This window comes from Ceratina calcarata, unplaced genomic scaffold, assembly GCF_001652005.2.
Source record: "Ceratina calcarata isolate Rehan_Ccalc_2016 unplaced genomic scaffold, ASM165200v1 scaffold78.2, whole genome shotgun sequence".
NCBI classification, from domain to species: Eukaryota; Metazoa; Arthropoda; class Insecta; order Hymenoptera; family Apidae; genus Ceratina; species Ceratina calcarata.
In genome coordinates, this window is record NW_017179105.1 from 815,399 (window position 1) to 840,936 (window position 25,538).

The window sequence follows — 25,538 nt, forward strand, 5'->3', positions numbered from 1 at the left end:
GAATCGCCGCGATATGCGTATGACGCTTCGGAGTGCTTAACGCTAATATACTATAGGGCGGACGCAGACGGGTGATACTTATTCGCTACGTTAGGCTATACTATACTATACTAGGCTAATATCCTAGTGAAATACTATGCGAGACTAAATGTAAACGCGGTTGACTCGAACGACGGGAGTAGGTCCCTCGGCGTGCCTCCCAACTGGAGGTTCCGAGCAGACAAGCTCCTGACACAAATACGAAATCCGTGTGCGTCCGCGGGAGCGGGAAGTCGGGGTTCTAATTTCCACCGACTGGGTACGAGAGCTGCTGAGCGTGTTACCTTGGCGAAGGCTACGTGTCTTCAGCGCGAAACTCGGAGTGGACGTGATATCCTCGAGAATCGACTCTGCTCTTTCCCGGCTGCGTGGGACGCGGCAGCGAAGCCGGTGGCCGTGTTCGGGGTCGCAGGGTGTAACGTGACGGTTCGTCACAAATATATATAGCATTCCATTTGATACTCTAACTTAAATGAATCTTTTTCACGAGGATGGTTATAGAAATATTATTTAAGTTAATTATTTATTTTAATTATGTAATATTGAATTTCTCAGGAATTATTGTATATGTTGTATATGCAGTTACATTTTCAATATGCATAAATTTTCAAAAAGTGGTCAAGGATATATTAATCTCCAGAGCTGACCGTATTTATTATAGTCTCCATGAGCACAGTGTAGTAAACGATTATTTTTAAACGTGTTACGTGATAATTGTATAAAGATTCAATGTGGGCACAAACGTTCTTGCACGAATTTGTGAAATTTAATGGACCAAAAACGAAGCCTACCCAAATATTTTTTACAGTTTATGACACAAATCATCCCTAAATAATATTTATAGTTGAGAACTCCACTTACTGCTATTTATCTCATTGTTAAATACGTTTCTATTTTTATTTTTCATTTGAAACTTAATGAATGTCTAGTGATCAAGAAAAAACTAACTCTATTGGCCAGATGCTACATTTGTAGATTATTTACGAGCATTTTTTTTATTAATTTGTATATTGCGTGTATCAGGTTTTTATCGTTAAATTTTTTATTCGTATAGATAAGGCAGCGAAACGTAGAGCGCGCACGTAACATGTTGATAGACATTTTTATAGAATTATTTACAACGTGACAAATAATAAAAGTAGAAATTTTATTACAATATGTATATTATGGTACTTAAAAGAGAAATGTTTTTTTCTAACATTTGTATAATTCTACGAGAATAAAAGGAATAAAAAGAGGAGAAACAAATTTGTTTACAAAGTCATTTCAACAGAAAGCAATATAATTTTCTCTCATTCATATGATACGGGGAAGAGGACATCATTACGAAATGGGCTTGCAAATTAGTATCTCGATGCACGTACATTGCATGCATTTAATGTGTTTACATTGTCTTTTATATTGCGTAAATATATATATACATGTATTTATAATTAAAAGTAATACCGTTGTGAAGTAATAAAATTTTTATTGTATCGCGTACATTGTATGTACTGCGTATGCTACATGTTCCTTAAATATACTGTAAACTTTCGTTACTTAGCAACTACTCTGTCATAACACTGCTATACAACTTCGTGTTGAAATCATGTAGTGATCTTTATACTTATCTTTGAAATTATTAAATAAAGATATCTGTATTTCAAAACAATAATTGCGATACTTGGTGTACCATTTATTATTTTTCCTAAATTCCTACATTTTAATCAACATCGATATCGACATTAATTTTTCTGATACACATTTCTAATTTCAATCCTGTAAGAATGGTGAGTTCATCCGTTTCTAATCGTAAATAAAATGAATAAAGTTTCCTTTGTAGCCCTACGAGTTTATTTCTTTCCGCAATTTTTCTAGGGGCCGAAAAAGGCGAAAGCACCTGCCACCGTCGATGGAGCAGACACAACGAAAATGAACAGGGAGCAATTAGAAGTTTACGCTCACAAAATACTTGAAGAGATGGAGCGAGAGCGAGAAGAAAGAAATTTCTTCCAACTCGAACGAGATAAGATCAGAACGTATTGGGAAATTACGAGGCATCAATTGGATGAAGCTCAAGCAACTGTCAGGTACTTTTAAACATTAGTAGAGGAGTCAGTATATTGAAACTTAATTCATGCCTCTTGTTCACAAAGAAATAAGGAACGTGAGAAAGAAGAATTATCGGAGAAACATGACGCAGAGCTCAAATTGTATAAACAGAAAGTGAAGCACTTGATGTACGAGCATCAAAATGATTTGTCTGAAACTAAAGCTGAGCACATGGTTGCTCTTAAACTGGCTCAAGATGATCATAGTCTTCAAGAAAACGAGCTAATTAAGGACAAGAGGGAATTGAAACGATTACAAAAGGAACAGGAGTTAGCACATGTTAATGAGATAAAAGCAATGAAATTGGTATGAGATAAATATCTTTTTCTGTTAGCAGTAAGACGATTTCTGAATATAACTCTTGTTATTTAGCAACACGCGGAAGAAATGGACAAGTTGATAAAACAATTTGAAATCGAAGCTGCAGAATTAGAACAGAAGTACGAACAGAAGTTGACCAGCCAGTATGAATCTCTAACTTTGAAACATCGTATGGAGATAACTGAAGTAGAGGAGAGAAAAAATACGCAAATCGCGAACTTGATTAAAAACCACGAAACAGCATTCGCGGAAATGAAAACTTATTACAATGATATTACCTTAAACAACTTGTCACTGATAAAGAGTATGAAGGTATAATAAGTAGCTATACGAGCAAAGTCCGTTAACATGTAGAAACTGAATTTTCAGGATCAAATGGACGAGATGCGAAGTAATGAGGAACGCATAAAAAAGCAAGTACGGGAGTTGATGATCGAAAATAAAAAATATGCTACTGATGTAAAGGCGCACGAGGAATCTTTGGCGAATTACACTCGCCAGTTAGCAAATTACGAAAAAGATAAACAAAGTTTAATCGTCAGTATCTTTTTCACCTATTATTTTCTATATCTTAAAATTATTGTATAAATTTCAGAACACCAAGAAAAGATTGTCAATGGCGGCGAAAGATTACGAGAATTTAAAATGGGAGAACGAAGTACTAGAACTGCGTTTCGAAAAAGTAAAAATTGCATGCGAAATCTTTTAGGAAAGTAATCATATTAATCGCAATTTCATTTGTCAGTGCCAATCCGAGAGGGATGAATTGCATTCAAGATTCGTCTCGGCGATACTTGAATTGCAGCAAAAGACTGGCTTGAAAAATGTTCTGTTGGAAAAGAAACTCGAGAAGTTATCGGATTTGTTGGAACAACGTGAAGCGCAAATTAGCGAAGTTCTTGCCGCAGCACAATTAGATCCTACGACTGTTGTTACGGCGAACAAGAAACTAGAGGTTTGTCTACTCGTTCTCTAGCTTCCTGTAGGATATCCTAAAATCTTTTTCCTCTCGCAGAACATGCTGAATAGAAAGAACAGCGCGATACAAGATTTGCAATACGAATTGGCGAAAGTTTGCAAAGCGCACGATGATCTACTTCGAACGTACGAAGCTAAACTGCAAGAATACGGGATTCCAAAAACTGAACTTGGTTTCCAACCGCTAAGATCTAAGATTATAACTACGAAATTTGGATTTGGACCTGCGGGTCTTGTAACTACGAACCCTTAGTCTATAAGACTACTGTCTTCACTAACGATCAGTGAAATGTAAAAATAATAAAACGAAGATTAATGCAGACAAAAATTGCAGTAACCGTCGACGCAGAATATCTTTTATTTCGTGAAACAGGTAAGTCTCAGCGCATCCGTTTTATTTTTTTTACAAATTACATAAAATTATCACAGAATGTACAGAGTAGATCATATTTTGTGCCTGACAGTTGTATGCTTTCACAATTTTATCTATCCAGTTCTATTTAATCTCTTTATCACTTGTAACGCGCCTCCCTCCGATATCACATTTCGTTGTAGTTGGCAAACAACTATTAGGCACGATTATTATTTGAAAATGCTTCATATTATAATATATATGTATAGAATTTTATATGTATATAGATATATTAACATATATATATATATATATAGACATAGACACATTTACTAGATAATTTATAAAATATTACAAACCGAATATATCAGGTCACGTGGTTAATAAATTTCAAACATTTATATTTACACGTATTGCACGTATTGAAATTATGTAAAATACCTTTCACTCGAGAATATCTTTATCTATTGATTTTTTTTTTGGAAACGTTTAATTATTAAGTGAAGAAATAAACTGATCGTTTCGTCTTGCACATACAGAAATGTTATATGGTATTTTGTATAGATACACAATCTTATTCAGAATGTATACCTGGACACGCTTATCAATAAGTGCGTGTATTATATTTTCTTGTAGACACACATAATTATACATTCGTATGCATATATACACACATTTCTATACGTATATTAAGTATTTGGCACAATAAGAAATAGAATCACAGTTGAAATCATTGTACATCATAATTGTTACATGGTTTTCGTTTTTGTATATCTGCAAGTACGATTGTATTTTTGTCTTTTAAATTCTAAACACGTAATGCGATTTAGCTAGATTCCATTTTTCGATTGTTGCGTCATATCACGGAATAAGTAGTCGAAAAATTATGATGTCGGGAATAATAGTATGAATATCCAAAAACCTGTGTCAACACCGCGACCACTGTATAAAGTCCTCCCTCGCAGATTACTTTTTTTTTTAGATATCAGGCTCAGTTCATTGGTTCGTCGTGTCAAAGCAATACCTCGAATCTATTTTAATTTCTCAGAGCCACATTGAATATGAATCATAGGTAGTAAAAAAAATAAGTATCTGTTTTTTATTTAGACATTAGTGGTCCATTGTTCCGTTGTATCCCTCTTCTATATTAGGTTCCTACTGTATATCCCTTTTAGAGCTATACTATTCGAAGTGCACGGATTCTCTAGCATTTTTCTCACATCTACTGGTGCCGTAATTAAGTGAAAAACTATGCATAGTGTCTCTAAGCGATTATCGGCGTTCCACTCATACCATTTTGATATAAACTTTGTAAAATATAACGCTACACTTTCATTTGGGTTTTGTCTTCTTTAGATATTATTGAAAAGATACGAGAGTAAACTATCGAAGATAATAAATAACTATGTGTTTGTCGGTTCGTCTGTGTATATATCGAGATACTAAATAAGAAGTCTGAAGGCTCGCACTTAATAAAATATGTCATAGAAAAATTTTGAGCAGTTTCAATTTCGAAAGAAATATCTCCGCGTTGTAAAAACGAACGAAACCCACTCTGTATAAAAAGTATTCCCAATAAAGTATTTGTACATATATGAATTATTTGTTGAGATCCATGGAATGTCTTTTGATTTTCGTTCAACTCATTATTCTCCAGTTTGGCAAAACTTCGGCAATCAGTGTAGAAAAGTATGTCGTTACATTGTACACGACGGTCTCGCCCGCGGCTAAAATCGCCCCGAACGAGCCGTACGTACCGTAATCTATAATACTGTGATTGCAAGCCGATAAAACTGCGAGGTCCTTTCCGGGACCTCTTCCATCCATATCGGATACGAATTTGATTCTATGTCGTTTGCTATGCAAATTATACTTGCACCAAACTATGTTATCGCTAGTCACTACAAAGACTACGTTTCTATACTTGCCGATAAAGTAATCCATTGCCGTGATGTAATAGTTGACCGGAGCGGGCCGGACCTTCAACTTTTGCCACAAGTAGTCCACGTAGTCCGTTCTTCTCACGTGCACGCTCACAAACGTTGGTTCGGGCAACTCGAACTCCTCGGCCACTTCCCTCAGCACATTCTCCGCGTAAGCTCTTAAATTTGGCTTAAATGTAAATTCTCTTCGTACATCATCCAACCACACCAGTATGAGGGACCAGTACGCCGCGTGTCTGTCGGTTTATCAAAAAAAAGTAAATGGTATCGTTCACGACGAACGAAACGGCTCACCTTGGTATAATGATGTTCTGTTCCGTGCTGTTCCACTGTCCCAAAGAGTTCACGACTTGGCTAACGTCTAAGTAACATCTTCCGATGTAGCTGAGGGGTGGTATACTGAGATTGACAAAGTACTCTTCGAGGGTTTTCAATATGCAGCGTGGCATAAACGGTTCCAAGCCTGTTCTCCTCGCCGTTGCCCACACAGAGGCATATTCCCAGATCTGATTTCCAAGCCTACCACCTTGGACCGCGGAAACTATTCCATATTTCGGACATGGATTTCTCCACTCCGGCGGTATTCTGATGTTCTTCAACGTCGTGCGGCACAGGGCTTGCTCGTAAGTCGAGATTTTGATGAGACGGGCTGGTGGGTTGGATGTGTACATAGGGAACAGGAAGACATGGATGCAGAAGACCACTATCAGAGCAAGAACTATTGCGCTTGCAAGTACATGCTGCTGAGCGTGACTCATTATCCTTTATTTACTCCTGTGGTCACTACGTATTCGATCAACTCTTTTTTTCTATCTTCTACTGCTTTCTGCTTTATTTAGTTTCTACTCTTCAACTTCCACTAGTCCGGCATTTTGTATCTACAGATGTGCCATGTCCTTTGCTTTTCGTCGTACATCTTTGCAATGATAATATTTAGTTTTATTGAACAGCACACGCCTCTGTGTAATTGTTAATTGTACATGATAACAGGATGTGGGTTGAATAAGTAATGATGAAAAATAGAAATGATCGAACAGAAAAAGGCTTTGTAAGGCATTGATCATTTTTCGCTTCGCTGTATCTAAAATAAGTAGTACAAATCGATGTTGGTCAGACAGTGAAAAGGACATGGCCTAGCGTACTTTATTTAGAAGCTGCTAATTTAGCGAGGTTTTATTATACAAAGCACGGTACATACGTACATTAAAATTCTTTTTAACAAACGTTTGTTTATTTCAAAACTAACGAAATTATATATTACATGTCATGTATGGCAGTATAATGTAAGTATAATAGTAACAGGTGGTGATGATGAGTTTTTAAATATTACATTAGCTATTATATATACATGTACTATACAAGAATAGTGTTTACTATTCGCATAAATCCGGACAGCGAAAATGTACAAAACTGAAGATCATAAATAAAAGATACTTACACTGAAGTGTCAAAAAAAGGTTGAAATCATGATACAAATTATTCGGAGAAACAAGTACGGTAACAATAAGTCCGAGTCGAACGATCGGATTACGTTTGAGTTAAAAAATTATTATCATGATGTCTATATTTTAACGTCCACTCACCTGTCCCGAGAAATGATTGGCATCGCATTCGAAACCTACAGCTATTCACGAGGCTTGTTACTTTACTTCTACCGTTCATGTTTGCTCGTAAAGATCGATCAGTATCTCGTGCATTGACGCTTGTTGCGTATCCACACGAGATCTTCGTATATAAACGTAATTTCGCTCCTTCGATGCGAATAATCACAGTACACTCATCTTCCGTGTTAAAGCAACGTTCTGCCTGTCTCCTTCACGAAACTGTTTGGGCAAACCGATGCTGAGCGGTCAACAACGGGGAGCACTCGCATCTCGCATCCTTGAAATAGGGGATGGGGGATGTTATCTCGGCAATGACGTCACTGAAACTACGCATGAACAGAGCGGAGGGTGCTCACGCCCGCGTTTTGCGTGTTCCCTCTCCATAGCTCCATATTAGTATTGCGCTAGTGCTGCCCCCAGCTTTCACACGTTCAGTTTCACGGGTCCTGTTTCTGCATGTTTCTTTCTGTTCATTCTGCTAATAACAAAGAGCTTGCCTATTCTCAGCTCAGCTTGAGTACGAAAAGATAAATAAATATGAGATTTTAATTCTGAAAGTAATAATTTAAAGACACGACGATGGAACAAAGAGAAACTCTTTCACGAAAGGTTTGTGTACTGTCACTTTCTTAACGTTGTAAGCATAATCTTGTTTCAATTTTTATTAAACAATGAATTAATACAGAGATATAGAAGAGAAGATGAGAGAGGAACCAGTCCTGTAGAAACAGATGACGATTATGTTCCTTACGTGCCAGTCAAAGAGCGTAAGAAACATCAGCTGGCTAAGCTTGGTAAGCTTGGACAGCTTAAAGACGAAGCTGCTGCTATCATTGGAAAGAGTAGCAGCGAAAATGAAAGAGATGATGCGGATGATGACGATGGACAAGTATGGGGAAGGAAATCGAATATTTCCTTACTGGATCAACACACTGAATTGAAAAAATTGGCAGAAGGTATGTACATATTGTACTTAAGAAGGTGCTTGATTTTACAATTGCTTGATTAAATATTGCAGCTAAAAAGGAAAGTGCTATGGAGAAACAGTTGAAAGAAGAGGAGAAAATTTTGGAGAGCGTGGCAGAGAACAAAGCTTTGATGGGTGTAGCTGAATTAGCAAAGGGCATTCAGTATGAGGATCCAATAAAGACTAGTTGGAGACCTCCGAGAGCGATTCTTGCTCTTGGAGAAGCAAGGCATGAGAGAGTTAGAAGAAAGCTTAGAATTTTAGTAGAAGGAGATGATGTTCCACCACCGTTGAAGAGCTTTAAGGAGATGAAATTTCATAGAGGGATATTAAATGGCTTGGAGCAAAAAGGTATTGTCAAACCGACACCAATCCAAGTTCAAGGGATACCTACAGTGTAAGTATTATCTTATACATGTAATATTATCTTTTACATGATGAAATAGAACATTCATTTTTACTTGTTTGTGATGTATTATAGATTATCTGGTCGCGATATGATTGGCATTGCTTTTACTGGAAGTGGTAAAACATTGGTTTTTGTTTTACCTCTCATAATGTTCTGTTTGGAACAGGAAGTGGCTATGCCATTTGTGAGAAACGAAGGACCATATGGTATATATTTATAGTATTTGTCATTTGAAAATAGAAACTAATGAACATGAAGATGTAATTTTTTACCATGGTTTCGACTCTAGGTTTAATCATTTGCCCATCGCGTGAATTGGCCAAACAGACTTACGACATCATTCGGCACTATACGACTAGTTTACGACAATCAGGCTGCCCTGAAATACGCAGTTGTTTAGCGATCGGAGGTGTGCCTGTATCAGAATCCTTGGAAGTTATTAACAAGGGTGTACATATCATGGTAGCGACTCCGGGAAGATTAATGGATATGTTAGACAAAAAGATGGTCAAACTCAGCGTGTGCCGTTATCTTTGTATGGACGAAGCCGATCGTATGATCGACATGGGCTTCGAGGAAGACGTGCGAACTATTTTCTCGTTTTTCAGGGTGAGTATATTTAATTCCAGTAATTTCTCCCGGTTAAAATATTGGACTAAATTCAATGTTTTATACAGGGCCAGAGGCAAACGCTGCTCTTTTCTGCGACTATGCCGAAAAAGATTCAGAACTTTGCGCGTTCAGCGTTGGTGAAGCCAGTGACGATTAACGTCGGTCGCGCAGGAGCGGCGTCTATGAACGTGGTGCAAGAAGTCGAATACGTGAAACAGGAGGCTAAAATCGTGTACCTATTGGAATGCTTACAGAAAACTCCTCCGCCTGTGCTTATATTTGCCGAGAAGAAGCAAGATGTGGATGCTATCCACGAATATTTATTGTTAAAAGGCGTTGAAGCCGTGGCAATACACGGTGGAAAAGGTACATCGAATTTTATGGAAGCGAGGTATCGTTTATGCAGTTTTCAAGTTCATTTCAAATATTTTAATTAATGTTTGTTTGTATAGATCAAGAAGAGAGATCGCGTTCCGTGGAGGCTTTCCGTGAAGGTCGGAAGGACGTGTTGGTCGCGACGGACGTAGCATCGAAAGGTCTCGATTTCGCTGATGTGCAACACGTAATAAATTACGATATGCCAGATGACGTTGAAAATTATGGTAATAAATCTAAGTTTCTGTCAATATCTAAAGCAGTAACCGATTATTAAGATATGAACTTTAACATGCAGTACACAGAATCGGAAGAACAGGTCGTTCTGGGCGAACTGGAATAGCCACAACATTTATTAACAAAGCGAATGACGAGTCGGTGTTGCTGGATTTGAAACATTTGCTTATGGAAGCGAAACAGAAGGTCCCACCGTTTCTGCTGGAACTCTGTTCAGAGAACGAGAAATATCTCAATTTGGGAGGTAACGCTATTCACGTTTATACTTCGTTTTTTATCGAAGATATTATTACAGAAAATAAACTTTACGCTTTCGTTACATTTCAGACGAGCGTGGATGCAGTTATTGCGGTGGTCTTGGTCACAGAATTACGGAGTGTCCGAAACTGGAAGCTATCCAAAACAAACAGGCATCTAATATCGGACGCCGCGATTATTTGGCCAGTAATGCAGCTGATTATTGAAATCGTTTCGAACCGAAAGATTCTGTACATATCTTTAAACTATCTTTCTTTTTATATATTTTTCGTCAAACAATTTTGTAAATAGTTTTACAAGTTAATAAATGAATGAAGCTATATATTTATCTGCTTCTACCGTGATGCTTTTATGTTTCGTTGATTAATTTGGCAGACTCGAGATACGTTTACGTTTACGTGTTGCAAATCGAAGTGAATAAAAATGATTAAGGAAGATGAGGAAAGTACCCAGAGGATTAAAGATCGGAAAGAAGCGGAGTTGGAAATGCGGCGAACAGCGATGGAAACGAAATCCAAGAAGAAGCGAGAATTGCGTCGACTGCACATCGAACGCAAGGAGGCAACCGAAGCAGCCAGAGTGCAACGAGATAAAGAGGTGGCCGAGGCGAAAGTTCGTCAACACGAACGCATGCAGCGATTAGCCGCGGAGCTTTCGTGCCGTAAACGTAAGGTGACTCTTGTTATGTCGTTCTATGGTTATTCCAATGATATCGCGATACAGATTTCGAGCTCCAGGAGTTTTACAAGAAACAGAAGGAAAGATCCACTGCATCAGTGGTTACGATGGAAGCGTTGGGAAAGGTACAAACGGAACTGTGCACGCCGAGGAAAGGAGAGGACGTGCTGCCTTCCACGTTGTCCTGCCCGTGGAACTACGAGGAGGAGTCTGAGGCGAAGAAGCATGAACGAAAACTGAATTACAAGCGGGATCTCCAAAATCAGATGATCGATAATCAACGTAGATTTCGCGAGGAGGAAGAGGAGAAGCATCGGGAGAGGAAGATAATGGAGGAGGTCGGGGAAGTGCTACATAGAGAGAATTTGGAGGCGGAGAAAGCGAAGAAAGGTACTGCCGGTCTGCTGCAAGATGAAAGAGACGCTTTCTTAAAGGCTCGACAAATCTGGAAGGAGAAGAGGAGGGAAGTTCTGAAGCAGGAGTTCGACGAGATTGCACGTATAATCGCTGAAAAGGAAGCTCAGCAAAAGAAGGAGGCAGAGGGGAAGGTTTGTCAAAAGATTCATTCATCGTGGATTGAACTTTTACTTGAAAAAAGGAACAAGTTTCCCTTCTTTAGAGCGATACTCAGGCGGTAAAGGATGTCGTGCTGGAAAAGCTGATGGCTAAGTTGATGGAAGAGGAGCGGAAGCGGCTAGAACGGGAAGAACTCTGCCGCGAGCTGTATTTAGCGGAGAAAGATGACGAGCTGTCGAAGGAGATGGTTAAGCAGGCAGTGCAAAAGAGACGCATTGCGAGAGAGCTTCGGCAAGAAATGGTAAAATCACAATCGTTTCCTGCTATCAGATCGGTCACGTGCATGCGATAAACAGGAAATGATTGTCGAAAGGTGTGAAATAACAGGCGAGGAATCAGAAGGCCATAGCTGAGAAGAAGGCGAAGGAGGATGCGATCGACGCTGCTTTCGCTAAGTATTTAGCGGATGAACAAAAGAAGCGAGAGGAAGCTGAGAGAATAAAGGAGCAAACACGTCGACGAAATGGTATTTACACGAGTCAAACGTGTGTAACATAAAAGTATACATCCTTTCTCGTCCTAGTCGTTCAATACAGAAATGAACTGCGGGAGATGATGGCGGAGAAGGCGATACAACGCGCGAAGGAAGCCGAGCCTATACCGATGCAAACAGGACCGTTCATAACTGACGAGAAACGTAAAGTGAAGTGCTACTCGGAATCGACTTTTCAAACGTTCAAATCGCAAGACATTAAAAATGATCTGTACAATTAGAGTGTGTAACTCTACGTCTGGTTTATTGGTATACAGATATATACAACGATGCGGCGAAACGTCGCCCTTGTGGCTCTTCGTCGTTTATACAAAGTCCGTGTAAAAATACAGCAGCCCCATCTTATATCGGATATTAATGTACTTGGTAAATTAACAGTCTCGCCTCGCCGGTGTCCGGTATCGAAAAATCGGACGGGAACAGCTCTAAACTAACGAGTACTGCCGATCAGATTTTTCTTGGCAGTCGAGGCAATCTCTCGAGCGATCTCTTCTACTCTTCACCTCCTTCCCGTTCGCGATTCGCTTCCAATTTGATATTTTTAATTCGTGCCATTTCCTTTTTTTTTAAACAATTTCATAACGGAAGGAGGGGTTTAAGTAGCAAAATAAGAAGCACCCGAGCGTTAGGAATGACTATGAGTAAAAACGTTAGTTTTCCGGGTGACTGGCTAGTCGCCATAGTCGCTTAAGAATTAATTCCGACCGATCGATCGGTCTTTATAAATGTCAACGAGTAAACGAACGTCTATTGTTAAAACGGCATATAATAATTCGTGAAATGAACTCGTCAAACGTATTCCTGAGATCGTGTGAGAAATTCTTTTACACGTACACATACTCGCGATCTCACGAGTGATCGTGAACATTTTTAAATTGGATATGCTGATATAATTTCTCTACTATTTTTATACCTTACGTGCTACTTGAAATGTATACCCTCACTCATCGAATCATTTATCGATGAACGGCTCTGACCTATGGCTCCTTTATCAGTGAACCTGATCATGTGTAACGAGCCTGTAAAATGTTATGATAAAATAACAAACGAATTATTTAGGCGACTTGGCCACTGGCTCAGAACCGGTAAATTCCACGAGTTTTAATACAGATTGGTCTTAAAAGTAAAATCACATTTCCTTAGACAACCCATTTGCCTACATTGACTTGCTATTTCGTTCAACTAACACGACTCTACGTGGCTTTTTAATCTCTTTCCGACGAGAAACTAATGAAAATAGATAAGAAAAGCGTAACAAGTTCGAAAGAGCTGCAGTCGCACTATTCTTCCAGTTTGCTCAATAAATAGTATTTCCTATCCAATAAAATGGTCTCCGCGAACTAATAATCGCTTAGATAGTACATTAGGCCAATGGGTCAATTAAATATATTAATCGCTCGCAAATCGTAGCAACCGTCCGCGCGCGACTGCTAAACGTGTATATGTAAAAGTAAAATCACATGTTCTTATGATTTAAGTACACGTACGTACGTATGTATACACATAAGCGGATTTTTTGTTCATGTATTCGCAGCAACAGGCAAAATACTCTATTTGTTTAATCGGAGGCGGGCAAATGAAGCGTGTTCCTTCCATATTCTAACTTATGGCAGTATTCATCGCATAATTCTTAATGAACAACGAGAAAATAGATTTACCCACCTCCATCAGTTAATATTAACGTCCCGATGGAGAACGGGACCGCAATACGAAACACATTCTATTCTCTCCTCGCAAGTATCAACAGTTCCTTTCATCCCGTGTAATACTTGTGATTCAATGGGATTTTTCAGGGGATGGACCAAGATAACAAGAGTATTCGAAGAAAGCTAGAGTATTTAAAAAACAACAATACCTTTACGGAATGGAATGATCCGAAGGAACTTAAGACTCGAGTCGGACGCAACAAGACTTACAAAGCGATTCGGGAATGTTTTATGGGCACGGAATCGTCTCGATATTGACTAACAGCACCGTAGGGTATCAATGTAAGGATGATCATCGTGAAAACTTAGCGAAAGAACGCGTAATTCTCGTATCCTTGCTCTTTTTTTATACAGTCTCAAAAATATAAATAGTCCAACGAGTTTTATCATCACTTACGCATTGGAAAATGCAAATGACCCGGCAAGGTGTACACCGCGGTTACGTAGGAATTGCCGGCGAATAGGAACCATCAGAAAAGTACGTTAGATGAACAGCAGGTGGAGGCAAACGAAACGGACAAACGATCGTTGAAACAAACTGAAAACAGCAAGATAGCGTTGTCATCTAACAATGTTCGCGCCTTTTTCCCAGAGGAAGTGTCGTGCGGTTCTCTGAGTGATCAAGCCACCAAGATTTGCACTGCTTGCCGATTTCCCGTTTGTCTCACGATCATCGTTGCCAGGTAAATGAAAAAGAATTCTCTCTTTTTGCGACCGCGAGATCCCCTTTCTTCCCAGGTTTTAGAACAGCGGTGTACGATAGGCACGACATAGTAACAGTTTTAAGTATCTCTCTCATTCGCTCGCTCGCTCTCTTTCTCTCTCAATTTCTTATCGTCTCGAAAATACGATAACACATCACGCTAAAAACTCGCCTCTCGCATCGATCGAACGCTGATCCCTGAACTGTGTAAAGCTGCGATCGCAAATGAATCGTAATCAAGTGCTTTCGAAGAGAAAACGAAGCAAATCATCACCACGTAGGCGCGTACATCGATGCGCGCTTTAGTCTTTCTTTCCTTTAATTGAATTTGGCCCCTTTTCTTTGGAAGAAGAAAAACTTGGCTTGGGTCGTTCGACTGCTAGCACTTCCGTCGTTTTCAATGATCGATTATTATGCGATTCACGGCATCAATTATCCTGAACGCACGACACAAGATTGTCGCCTTAATTACTAGGAAGACATGAAGAAGAGCGAAAGCGTATGCCGTATGTGTATGTATGCGTGTACTTCTCTCGGTTACACGGTACCCGTAAAAAAATAAACTCCAGCACTGTAGAACGGAAGAAGCTCACTCGGGGTTGCGTTCACGAGAACACGTTCAGCAGTCATTTGACTATAGTTTCCCACTTCACCAACAACGATCGCTGTTTTTTGATTCTTCACTCAGCGTAATGTCTTCACCCCAGTGAATGATTCTGCTTGTTACTGTAACCGAGGCTGTGACCACGGGATGGCATATAAACGAGTTTTCTTCGCGACCTCGTCGGACGGGATTCCATCGATACAAATTAAATTCTACAACGATTTCTTCTAAGCGAATTCGCTATGTCCCTCGTTCACCGTCACGTGTCCGAGAAGAGAAATTCGCTCTCGGACAATAACACCTCTAGGTCGGAAGGAACGGTATGGAGATCAGAATTGGCCGGTTCAGGTATATCACTCGCACTGTTACCGATTCCCGTAGGCGCTATTTGCCTGGCCCTGCCAATTCTGACTCTGTCCTTCTTCTTTGCAGTCCTCAAAAGAACACCAGTCCTCGGTAGTTTAGGCCTGCCATTGGCATGCGTCGTGTTCGGCAACGCGGGAACCTGCGCGACCTTATCCGATTTCCGTAATTTCACACTAAATCTGAATGGCGGTTTGTACACCACTTGTAACTTCGCTCTCTCCTTCCTTATCCCTTGAGAATTAACCGGTAGCTTCTGGATCTCCCTAGCCTCCGTCGCTCTGGTCCTGGAAGTTGCTTGAAGCCTGGTCGTAGGCAGCCTGGCTCCAGCGCTGGTCAGACCCACGGGAGTAGATTTGCTCTTCGGTAAACCAGTCGCGTTCGTTCTTTCTGTTTCCGGTCGACACTGAGAAGATGCTAATAGCCAGGAACGAACTTTGCTCTTAGGGTCAGCGTTAGGTTCCGATTCTTTCTCGGCTTGAATCGCGGAGTAGTCTATCACTTCTTTCTTGTGTTGCTTCTTGCGCTTCCTCTTCTCGTCCGCGTTACTACTGACCGCGTTCGCGTTCGAGTTTTGCTTATTTGAAAAAGTTTTCTTCCGTTTGTTATCTTGAACCACTGCCGTCGCGTCTGCCGACCTCTTCCTAGCGAATTCCTCAGCGACGTTCGCGGATGTCCGTTTCGATTGCGACTGCGGCTGCTGCTTCTTCTTCTTCGACGCGTCCTTGACGGATTTGTCGTTGCCGTGCGTATCCTTATGCTTCCGGTGCCGTCTCTTTTCTCTGACCTTTCTACTGAGCGGCAGCTTCGCACGTACAGCCGGCGGATGAACCGTGACCCCCTCCATTCCCTCCGGCGGAAGACGCACCGTTTCCGTTGTCGAGCTGTGTATTATTGTGACCGACTTCAGCTTCAGATCCGGCTGTTTGCCCAGCAACCGCATGCTCGCCACCTAAATTCAGAAACGGTCTCGTCAACCGTCAAACGTGACGCAAGGTCTTGTCCTACTGTTACCGGATACATAATTCACAGCGATGGTTTGACAAAAGTTAACTACGATACGGTTTGCAATTACGTTTGCGTGTTTAATACATGAAGGATTTGAAATGATCCAAATAGCGTTGAACGATAACTAGCGAGTAACAGAATCTACGTTCGCTCGTCCCTAAACTTACTCTCAACACGTTTCGTATTCGCGCGTTTCCTCGATCGTATCTGATGTACAAGTACAGATTGTAATAAACGTATCGTTATTAAACATTCTCGTTATGAATAGAGTATGCGAGACAAGAAGTAATTGTCCCAGGCAGTGATACTCACCAGTAAAGATACAGCAGCCAAAATGATCAGAGCGGCTGCGTACCAATGATCAATGATCCAACGACGGAAAGTAGCTAGGCTCTCGTCGGATAAGAGAAGCTTTCTTAAGGTTGCCAAAGGACCGCTTGGATCGACCTGTGACAAACAATTTTTTAAACAAAATTGCGATACATATGGATTTATTAGTCTTCAAATCCTGGACGAACCTCTCGACATTTTTGGAAGACATCGCAGTACCCATTGTAGTCGTTGCACGGAGTTCCCGGCTTCGAGAACATGTCCGGTATGTCGTAGGGCGGGGAGTTCCAATCGAAGGATGACCTATCAACGAAAGATCGATCATCAATATATCTATTTTTAACGGCACGCACGCACAAACGGGAGGCTACGGTTAATATCGTACAAGCAAGGTTGATTCTCTCCGGGAAGACGGCAACAGAGCTCGCAAGCCTTCGTCGACGGATCATTTGGCCCTGGGATACACTGGCAAGATTCCAAACCGTATGCAAGGCATATACTGCCCGTACATTCCTATGAAACGAGAAAAAAATAATACACCGAACATACTTTCTACCCCGTTCAAGTCCCTAGCACTCACCCCCATAAAACACACGAACTCTCGATTGCAGATTGTTTTGTTCGGTTTGTTGATGGAGGGAGGACAATAAGGCGTTCTACCGTCGCAGAAACTAGCGTCGCGACATCCGTTATCGTCCCTGCACTTGTCTCCGAACTTCAATTTGCACTCGCCGGTACAGCAAGGACCCTGATGAGCGACAAGAAATTTTCGAAATGTTCAGAAAAATGATTGAAAAATATTTACGTACTTGACTAGGACTGCAGATGGATTCCGGTGTCAGTGTGCAAGGTGTCTCACCCGCCGGTGGATAACGACGCTGGGGAAAGCAACACGAATCCCTGCAATCTTCTTCCCATCCGCAATCGCACTCTTCGCCCTCTTCGACGACTCCATTCCCGCACAAGGAGATTTGCGGCTCTACAGAAATACAGCATTTCTAAATACGTTTCGAACGAAGAGATCCCGACATAAAGACAAGTCGGTTATAAAACTTGGAAATGAAGTTCCGTTTTATGAAGAGTGGCAGTTACTTATGTACCGTCAATCCGCCCATCTGTCCGCTCTATAGTCTTTAAAGTTTTCATAGAAAACGCAGTAAAAGTTTAACGCGCGCGTGAATAGTCCTCGAGAAATTTCGACTATAATTCGACTAGAGTAAACGTTAGAAAATACGAAGGAAATGATAGGCATTCACGTTGACGGAGAGCGGTTCGATATGAAGAGGCGTAAAAATAACGAGCAATGGAAACTGACCGGTGAAGCAACCCTTCGGAGAACGAGCTTTGCTATTCAGAACTGGGTTTATGGCACTCAAGCTACACGGGCTGAAACGATTATTGTTACGCTTGTCGCCGCTGGTAGCACGAGCGAACATAATGAAGTTTCCATCCTCCCCGCCGGGTGTGCATTGTTCCGGATCGTGCTGAAACAAAGTAAAGTGCCGGCTGGTGTTATACGCGTAGGTGTATATCGACAGTCCTAGAAAAACAGGCTAACGTCAAACTCCCACATATCCTTGTCCACCCTCTACGCCATAACGCGAAAAACGTCTGTTCCGTAGTATAGACAGGGTAGCGGTATGTCATCCGGTAGCGTGAAAGTAAATTCGGGCGACCTACCGGCGAGCCGAAGTTGTGGCCGATCTCGTGGGCCAAGGTGACGTGAGAAACTGCGGGTGGTACGTGCTTGCCGTAATTCAGTAAAGTCACTATTCCGGTGTTCAGCGACTTCATGCTCCCGCGATAGTGCTGCAAAGTTCACCGGATCATACATTTCATCGTTCCAGGGTTCTCGCTCAGCTTTCATCTCGTAACCGGGCAAAGTTTTATCAGCCCGGGCGCATCATGCGATTTGAAAGTTGCCAATTATGTTATTATCCGAGCGCGAAAAATCTTTTGCAATTTGGTGAAAAAGATACAAGCGGCGTTTATTCTGTTTGAGAGGCAACGTCTAGTGTTTCACGCACGATACGACCTCGAGTATGAAATCTGCAATTTATACGAGTCTCTCTTTGGAGCGGAAGGGTCGAGCGTCCGGTGCGCAGCGCTGGTTTAAAAAGTTACGAAAACAAACTCACCCCGTTCTTTTCGCAAACACCGCCGGCGTTTTTCAGGTCACCTGTCCAAGCGAGGCCCAGCGTTCCCATCTCGAAGTCCCGGTACGTGAACATATAAGCTAAGCAGAACGCGTCGTAATCCTCTTCTGCAATGAACGAGAACAAGGCCAGGGATTTGTAATCGTCCGGGGTGATCGATCGATCAGGTCTTTTTTTTTATACTTTTTCGCGCGCGCAACAATCGACTAAGCGGACACGGTAGAACAAGATTTATTTACCGGAGAACAGCTCCAGATATTTTTCCACTCCGTAGTTGCCTGGGAATCGATAATTCGGATCTTTCAATGCGTTCTCGCTGTGTACCTTTACGCGTTTTATCATGAAGCTGATGTTGTCTGGTCGTCCGTCCTGGTTGAAATCTACCAACAGCGATAAATCTGTCTAATTCTCCAGCCTGGTTGCTCTGGCTGACTTTAAATACACACCATGTAATAAACAGACCGCGGATTCTTATGCAAAATTTATCGTATCAGTTTAAAGGTTTGAAAATTGCGATATGCACTCAGCTCTTAACGTAACTTTCATATAAATAGTCTCATGAATGTATAAAATCGGTAGTTCAGTAATAATAAATGCGAAACATTTGTAAAGAGGAATGACTCTCAATAGACGCAGATGATCGACGTTTTACCGGTATGTTTGTAAATGGAGTTGACCCTTTGCACGTGTCTAGTCATCACTTCGATGCAAGCCTCCTCCGTGCCGTATCTCGCGAAAAACTGATGATCCGCTTGTAGGTAGAGCATGCAGGTAGTTTTCCGTGGGTCGACGGTAGCACGTTTGTGCAAATGTCTGGCGATACGATCTCCGTCGCTCGTTCTGAAAACGAGTAAACGGGGTGGGACTAGAGACTCGTGAATTTCTTACCAGCGCACCGGATAAACAGCTTATCCCGTGCGCCGCGGGTAGTAGCTTCCGTCCCGCGATATCATAAAAATCGCGAGATGGAGAAAACGAAACGCGGCCGTCCGTACAAACAATTCCACCGCGATTTTCTCTACCGTTCCACGACACTCACGTTTCCATACGTGCCGCGGTCTTCTCTCTCTCCGACGTTAAAATCCGCGCGGCGGAGTTTTCCTTCGAATATAGAGCCTGCCTCTCTCCGAGCAACGGTTCGTAAAGAGACCGCGAGTCGTTGCTGTGGCTGTTCCTGGAAATAAATAAACCAACGTCTGCATGGTTGCAAGGAAAAACCCGGCAAGAGCTCGACGAAGCTGATAAAAAATTAGTTGATCGGATTAAAACTAAACCGCCTTCTTCCGTTATGTAAACGTAAGATCGTTGGAAACTGCAGAGGCAGCGGCAAAGGGTCCACGAGTTTAGTACGCGCGGGATTAATTGGCAACGATTCGTCCGGGAACGTTTGAAGATCCGCGGTTTAAAGCTCGTTATATCACCTCCAGGCGAGGCTCCCACGTATGTACATACGTACATCCGGCGAATAATGCGTCGTCGGAGAAATTGCTAACGAAATTAGCACGTGGAAGGAGCAGCCGGTGTGGATAGTTGATAAACCTCAGACGGCGCAGACGTTCGGGGCAACGGGGCTTGTCTCTCGTTAGATCCATTTTCGTCGTTGGTTAACGTAACACGATTTGCCCGGGCTGTTTTAGAGACGTTATCCTGTTACATTAACGAGCGACCGTCTGCGACACGTCGACGATGCGACGCGCGACTCGAAAATCTTTACCATTTCCTATAATTTGGCCTTCCTCGGCTCGACTTCCTCGCAAACATGCAATTTGAATGAACCAACGTTTTCCATAAACACTACTTCCTGGCAAAAGTTTCTGCTCAAATTCAATGTACAACGTGCAATGGAGTAACAGTGAGACGTGCAGAGCTTCAATGCAATGAAACTTTTAATGTATAATTAATACTAAGAATATACTGAGGTATGAGATTCCTTTCATAAAAAGTGCGAATGTTTTTTCCGGAATAGGCATCCGCTGACATCATTAGTCGATGAATCACACGATCGGAAGGAAGATACTCACTTTTCCGCGGAACCGTGAGAAGCAACCTGATGCAAATGATGACTGGCGCAAGGAAACGTCCTCCGTGGCGTTAACACGTCCGAGGCCCTGTAAGCTATGCTGTGATACGGAGGAGAGGTGTCCTCTTCTTTGTTCAAGTATCTGCTAGTCGGTTCGATGTAGTATTCCTCGAAACCGGTGACGACAGTCCCGTCGAACAGGCCGTCCTCCGTTACGACCCCTTGAACCAAGGCATTCTCGTCCTCTGTAAGCAAGTCGAAATTGCTGGATTGAATAAATCAGTTTTTAAAATACACACGTACGTCGCATATTGCAATCTCTTTTTCCACAAAATCTACAATCTAATTATGATCCTTCCGAATTAAAATCGTTCTTTTTTTTTTAGTGGAACATATTCTGAAAAGACGATCAGGCTTCGGAAGTCGAGAGAATTTATCGGTGCGGGTGGATCGACGTTTTTATCCATTTCGTTGCAACGAATTGGCCACGGTGGCTCGCGTTATTGACGTAATATCGTTTCTTTCCCGGGGAGGTATCACAGCGTCCCGGGGAAAATAAGCAGCACGCTGGGGAATTTATTTTCCACAGCGAGCGAAAATATTTTTTACGGTGGCGCGCGCGTTCGAACAAAACCCTCGACGGTCCCGGAGAAGACGCAAGTTTTTACGATTTCGCAGAGTTCCGAAAATTCGTAACAAAATACTGGATTCGAAATACGAGAACAGAACCTTTCATCCTTGAACTCGGTTCAGAATCTAATTTGCGTTGTACGTGCTTTTACGAGGCTTTGACTGTTTTTCAGATTGTGATTTTAATCATCTGACAAGAAGATTGATCTTTTAGAAGTTGTATTTCTTTGAAACAGCTCTCCTTCGGCGGTTGGCTTTTATCGTTTCGCTTTATTAACATTAAAAGCGACGAGCGAGTTTGTACGTGTAATCGGCTGTTCGCACGGAAATCGAGCGAATCGTCCTCTCTATTTAGATTCGGAGAACTCGCCTGATAACTTCGTTCCGTCCCGGCTCTCGTCGACGGCTCCGCTTCCGGTTGAAGCGATAGATTTCCGAGGCAAACTCTCGGAATCGAAAATTGTCTCGGGGTGAAGCAAACGCGAAGCAACGGGGCGGGAACAAAACGGGACAGACGCCGGGAAAGAAGAGCGAGGGAAGCTATCCGTTTCCGTCATAGCCGTCGTCTTCAACGGGAATTACACCGTTTCGACGATTTCATAATTTCCGGTGGTGGGTTTCCTCCCCCGCCGGCCTACGGGCTGGGAAACTGGGTCGTCGAACTTCGGTCTTACTGCGGAAAATGAACTTCCAGATTTTTAATCGTGTGCGTAATAAGGAGAGACGAAAGGTAAAATGGTATTCGAAAAATAAAAGTCGGAAGCACGTGGCGCAGCGCCATACTCTTGACATAATTCACTCCGAGTGGCACCCTCCTACCCCCGTCCGTTTTTTTATTTTCTCCTTAACGACGCTCGTTCAGCAATTACTCGGACGTTCCTCATAATTAATCGGATGATACACGACCGCGGGTACCGTTTAATTTAGCATTTTTCACCGGCTCCGGGAAAGAAATCCGGCTAATTGCCGATTACACACAAAAGGCCGAATTCCTCGAGACCTTCCTACAGGAAGAACGAATGAATTATCCCGAAGCTTTTCCCTGCAATTAAGTGTTTTAAATCCCTCGACGGGAATCCGGGACGGATAAATTCACCCCTCATGCTAATCGATACCCCCTCGAACAAAGGAAACGATTGAACAAAGGGTTCTACCGCTCAAACGATCCAAGCTAGCTCTTGATGCGGAACTACGACCGGATGAAATTACCATTTAAGCGGGAATCGAAAATTTCCCCTTTCGATGTCGACGGCCGACCGGCGAAAGAGACACCGCGGGAAAGAGGATGCTCATTAACCGATGCGATACAAATTCTGCCTCGTACCATCGTCGCGTGTCGTAGTTCCTTATTATCGTTGTATGCGTGTCGTACACATCGACGATCGTATACAGAGTGTCCCGGAAAAAGTGTTAGAGCCGAAGAAGGGTGATTCCCCCAATGAGAATACGCGTAGGGCCCGCGCCAAACGGGTTAGTGTTTTTCGTTAATAATTTAAAAACCATGCGTCACTTTGCATTTTGGCAAAGGAAATTGTTGTTCAGAATCACCTCTCTTCGGTTCTAACACTTTTTCTGGGACACCCTGTATACGTATGATAACATGATTTTTGGTATACAATTTATGTACAACGATTCGACGTTCATAATGACACGCCGCTGCGGTGATACGGTACAATGACGTGACGTAGGTAAATACGTGGCTGGAGAGGATGCTTATTAGCTGGAGCAGTAACGTTGAAATGAAAGGAAAAATGTTGCCGGGGGATTTCGATCGGAAGAGAGATGCCGCGTGTTCGTTTTTACGGAGCACATATTGAACTCCGGCGCGCAGCTTCCACCGTGAAATCCATTTAAAACGAACGTGCCGCGCACGAAATGGTTTATGAAACGATATCGTTAAGTCTTGCACAAGTTTGTCTCTCTCTCTCTCTCCCCGGCCTCGCCTCGATTGGACTGGCCGTCGGTTTACACATAGTCGATACCATTCGTTCCGAGCGAAAAATAACAGACCGTGTACTACGCGGACACGCGATCTAAAGGGGGGATACTACGAAAAAAGAGGAAAAAAGAGAAAAATCGTCGCGGACGCGTGGACGCGAGGTCGATATTGAGATTACAAAGAATACCGTTCGTTATTTAATTCGGCCTGTATCGCGGCCAGACGATACGTACGAGCGTGTCGATTGCAAACGATCCCGGCTCGACATTCCGTATTTTCATCGCGGGGGGGAAAAGTTACTTAATGCTCGAGTAACTCGCCTCGAGATCATCGATAAAGCCAACCCTCGTATTCCCCGAGCAGCTTTTATGACTTTATGAATTTCTATCCTTTCAACGAATTATTCTTCATATAACGAGCATTTGTTTGAAAGAAACCCGATCATTATTCAATCGATCAGATGAAATTGATGTAGCTGATGATTGTCGGAGCATAAGTCGCTTTGATACATCACGCGTACGATCTGATTATACGTCGTATATACGTCATTATTAATATACGTGCCGATTAGCACGTGCAACTTAAACTGTCATCACCGAACCGCATCATACTTTAATCTGATTATTTCATTAAGTCGCATTACATTTTGCTTGTAACCTCGCTTCTATCTTATTACTTCTGTTTGTCTCGCTACTTCTCATTGCTAAGCTTTTACCATGGATTTACGTAACTCATTTATAAAGAAAAAAATGAGCGCACAGCTTTCATCGAGTGCGGTAAGTCAAGTATTAAAAATTCACCTTCACGGGGACATTAAGCGTAAGAAGTCTTAAGATAGCGAGGTGTAAGTCTTCGCAATTCAATTACACACGACTTGCATTACGCAAAAACAAGGCTGTTGAGGAGGAAAACAGAGGAGTCAACGAATCTCCTGACAATAGCGAAACCCAACGCGCGATATCGTTCTCATTATTATGTCAATTCTATTAAACGTTGCAAAAATTGATATATGAAATATCGTATTCATTATTTATGCAAATGAGTTGAAATCGATCCACTTCTTCTTATTTTCCATAAATGGAAAATGAAGGAGGTGGGCGAACGGTCCCCGGAGATTGCTAGAGGAATCGTCGAGTTTCTCTCGTTCGTTCGACTTTTGTTTCCACCTCGTCGTCTCGAACGTCGGCTAATTTGAACCAATTCCAGTTCCAATCCATTTGCATCATGCACTGTCAGCTGTAATAAACATTAACACACTGACCGATGAAATTATTGGCGCAATGCTTCACACAGTGTTTGATAAATCGATTCATACAGCGTTTCAACTTTACGATTGATAGAATATTTCATAAAATAATTCATATAGCATTTGACACTGTGCGGGTAAAAGTCACGGGGGAAACGCGAGCCCGTGGAAAAAAGAATTGGCGAGAGAAAATTAGATTAAAGTCGCAGCGGGTTCGTCCGCGAATTCCTTAAAAAGTCCATTCTCCGGGGATCGTCTCGTCTGGCGTGAAATTATTTTTCCTGGCCGGCGAAATCGTGTTCCCGTAATGCGATTAGCGTGGAATCGAATGGTACCGAAGGAGGGATGAAATGTCCTAGAAGAATGCGTAACTGAATATTAAGCTGGGATCGAGTTAAAAGAGAACGGAGCGGAATACGAGGTAAGGTGTCGGGCTATCCGAGCTTTAAAAGAAAGCCCCGCTGAATTTGCTCGCTAACCTAATACATAATACAGGGAACGGTCTCCGTGCAGTAGTGTCTATTCGTCTTCTCTCCGGCAAATTCGAGAGTCTCACTGTTGAAAGTGCAAGATAAACGATAATATTGTGCAACCGCGCATAATCAGCCAGAGAACAGGGACGAAAAGAATAGAGTGAGAGTCTCCGGCGGTTGGCAGGATGCAGCCAGGGAACTGTTTCAAGGATAACTAGTCGAATCGGACATCCTTAGAAAAGTTTTGTCACAGTCTCCGCGGCAGCAACCGTGATTTGTACCAAGCGTCTCGACCGTTGCGATTTTCATAACGAGATATTACGAGATTTCGAAGTTCCATTTTAATTCCTCGTACATCCGATACAATTAACGTTTGATGCATTTACGGATGTATAGGCTATACATATACTTAAACAATGCTGGCATG

At 42.0% G+C, this 25,538-nt stretch overlaps 6 protein-coding genes across 7 annotated transcripts in view; 4 read left to right on the plus strand and 2 right to left on the minus strand.

The window, feature by feature from the left end:
- Positions 1 to 8,297, plus strand: part of fbl (pantothenate kinase 3 fbl) — a 12,643-nt gene extending 4,346 nt beyond the window's left edge. The window contains exon 12 of the transcript XR_003389881.1: positions 8,285 to 8,297. The gene's annotated coding sequence lies outside the window, so the exon portion shown is untranslated. The remainder of the gene's footprint in view (positions 1 to 8,284) is intronic.
- Gas8 (Growth arrest specific protein 8) lies at positions 1,936 to 3,682 on the plus strand. Its single transcript, XM_018034032.2, has 7 exons — positions 1,936 to 2,108; positions 2,175 to 2,436; positions 2,503 to 2,763; positions 2,821 to 2,988; positions 3,047 to 3,133; positions 3,197 to 3,406; positions 3,467 to 3,682. The coding sequence occupies exons 1-7, from the start codon at positions 1,951 to 1,953 to the stop codon at positions 3,680 to 3,682; spliced, it is 1,362 nt and encodes a 453-aa protein (XP_017889521.1). The 5' UTR covers positions 1,936 to 1,950.
- On the minus strand, positions 3,762 to 7,630 carry LOC108630635 (galactoside 2-alpha-L-fucosyltransferase 3). The gene is made up of 3 exons (XM_018034040.2): positions 7,308 to 7,630; positions 6,019 to 6,640; positions 3,762 to 5,960 (listed from the first exon to the last, which is right to left on the minus strand). Exons 2-3 carry the CDS (start codon positions 6,480 to 6,482, stop codon positions 5,420 to 5,422), a joined length of 1,005 nt encoding a protein of 334 aa, XP_017889529.1. The 5' UTR covers positions 6,483 to 6,640; positions 7,308 to 7,630; the 3' UTR covers positions 3,762 to 5,419.
- On the plus strand, positions 7,757 to 10,506 carry abs (ATP-dependent RNA helicase abstrakt). The gene is made up of 9 exons (XM_018033900.2): positions 7,757 to 7,937; positions 8,014 to 8,284; positions 8,347 to 8,692; positions 8,777 to 8,910; positions 8,994 to 9,313; positions 9,382 to 9,682; positions 9,769 to 9,918; positions 9,990 to 10,172; positions 10,256 to 10,506. Exons 1-9 carry the CDS (start codon positions 7,908 to 7,910, stop codon positions 10,390 to 10,392), a joined length of 1,872 nt encoding a protein of 623 aa, XP_017889389.1. The 5' UTR covers positions 7,757 to 7,907; the 3' UTR covers positions 10,393 to 10,506.
- A 93-nt stretch (positions 10,507 to 10,599) lies between these two features.
- LOC108630515 (meiosis-specific nuclear structural protein 1) lies at positions 10,600 to 12,180 on the plus strand. The gene is made up of 5 exons (XM_026818315.1): positions 10,600 to 10,853; positions 10,910 to 11,412; positions 11,484 to 11,681; positions 11,768 to 11,906; positions 11,964 to 12,180. The coding sequence occupies exons 1-5, from the start codon at positions 10,610 to 10,612 to the stop codon at positions 12,152 to 12,154; spliced, it is 1,275 nt and encodes a 424-aa protein (XP_026674116.1). The 5' UTR covers positions 10,600 to 10,609; the 3' UTR covers positions 12,155 to 12,180.
- The window catches only part of LOC108630835 (disintegrin and metalloproteinase domain-containing protein 10), a 35,523-nt gene continuing 22,143 nt past the window's right edge, over positions 12,159 to 25,538 (minus strand). Inside the window, exons 5-18 of one of the 2 annotated variants that reach the window (XM_018034358.2) lie at positions 20,825 to 21,068; positions 19,843 to 19,977; positions 19,456 to 19,643; positions 19,043 to 19,183; positions 18,786 to 18,910; positions 18,328 to 18,456; positions 17,963 to 18,131; positions 17,457 to 17,626; positions 17,228 to 17,395; positions 17,033 to 17,160; positions 16,836 to 16,950; positions 16,630 to 16,764; positions 16,485 to 16,524; positions 16,007 to 16,261 (exon numbers count right to left, since the gene is read on the minus strand). In XM_018034358.2, coding sequence (XP_017889847.1) covers positions 16,101 to 16,261; positions 16,485 to 16,524; positions 16,630 to 16,764; positions 16,836 to 16,950; positions 17,033 to 17,160; positions 17,228 to 17,395; positions 17,457 to 17,626; positions 17,963 to 18,131; positions 18,328 to 18,456; positions 18,786 to 18,910; positions 19,043 to 19,183; positions 19,456 to 19,643; positions 19,843 to 19,977; positions 20,825 to 21,068 — 2,048 coding nt within the window. In that variant the 3' untranslated portion in view covers positions 16,007 to 16,100. Of the gene's footprint in view, positions 16,262 to 16,484; positions 16,525 to 16,629; positions 16,765 to 16,835; positions 16,951 to 17,032; positions 17,161 to 17,227; positions 17,396 to 17,456; positions 17,627 to 17,962; positions 18,132 to 18,327; positions 18,457 to 18,785; positions 18,911 to 19,042; positions 19,184 to 19,455; positions 19,644 to 19,842; positions 19,978 to 20,824; positions 21,069 to 25,538 lie in introns of both variants that reach the window. The other variant, XM_018034357.2, reaches the window with a different exon arrangement.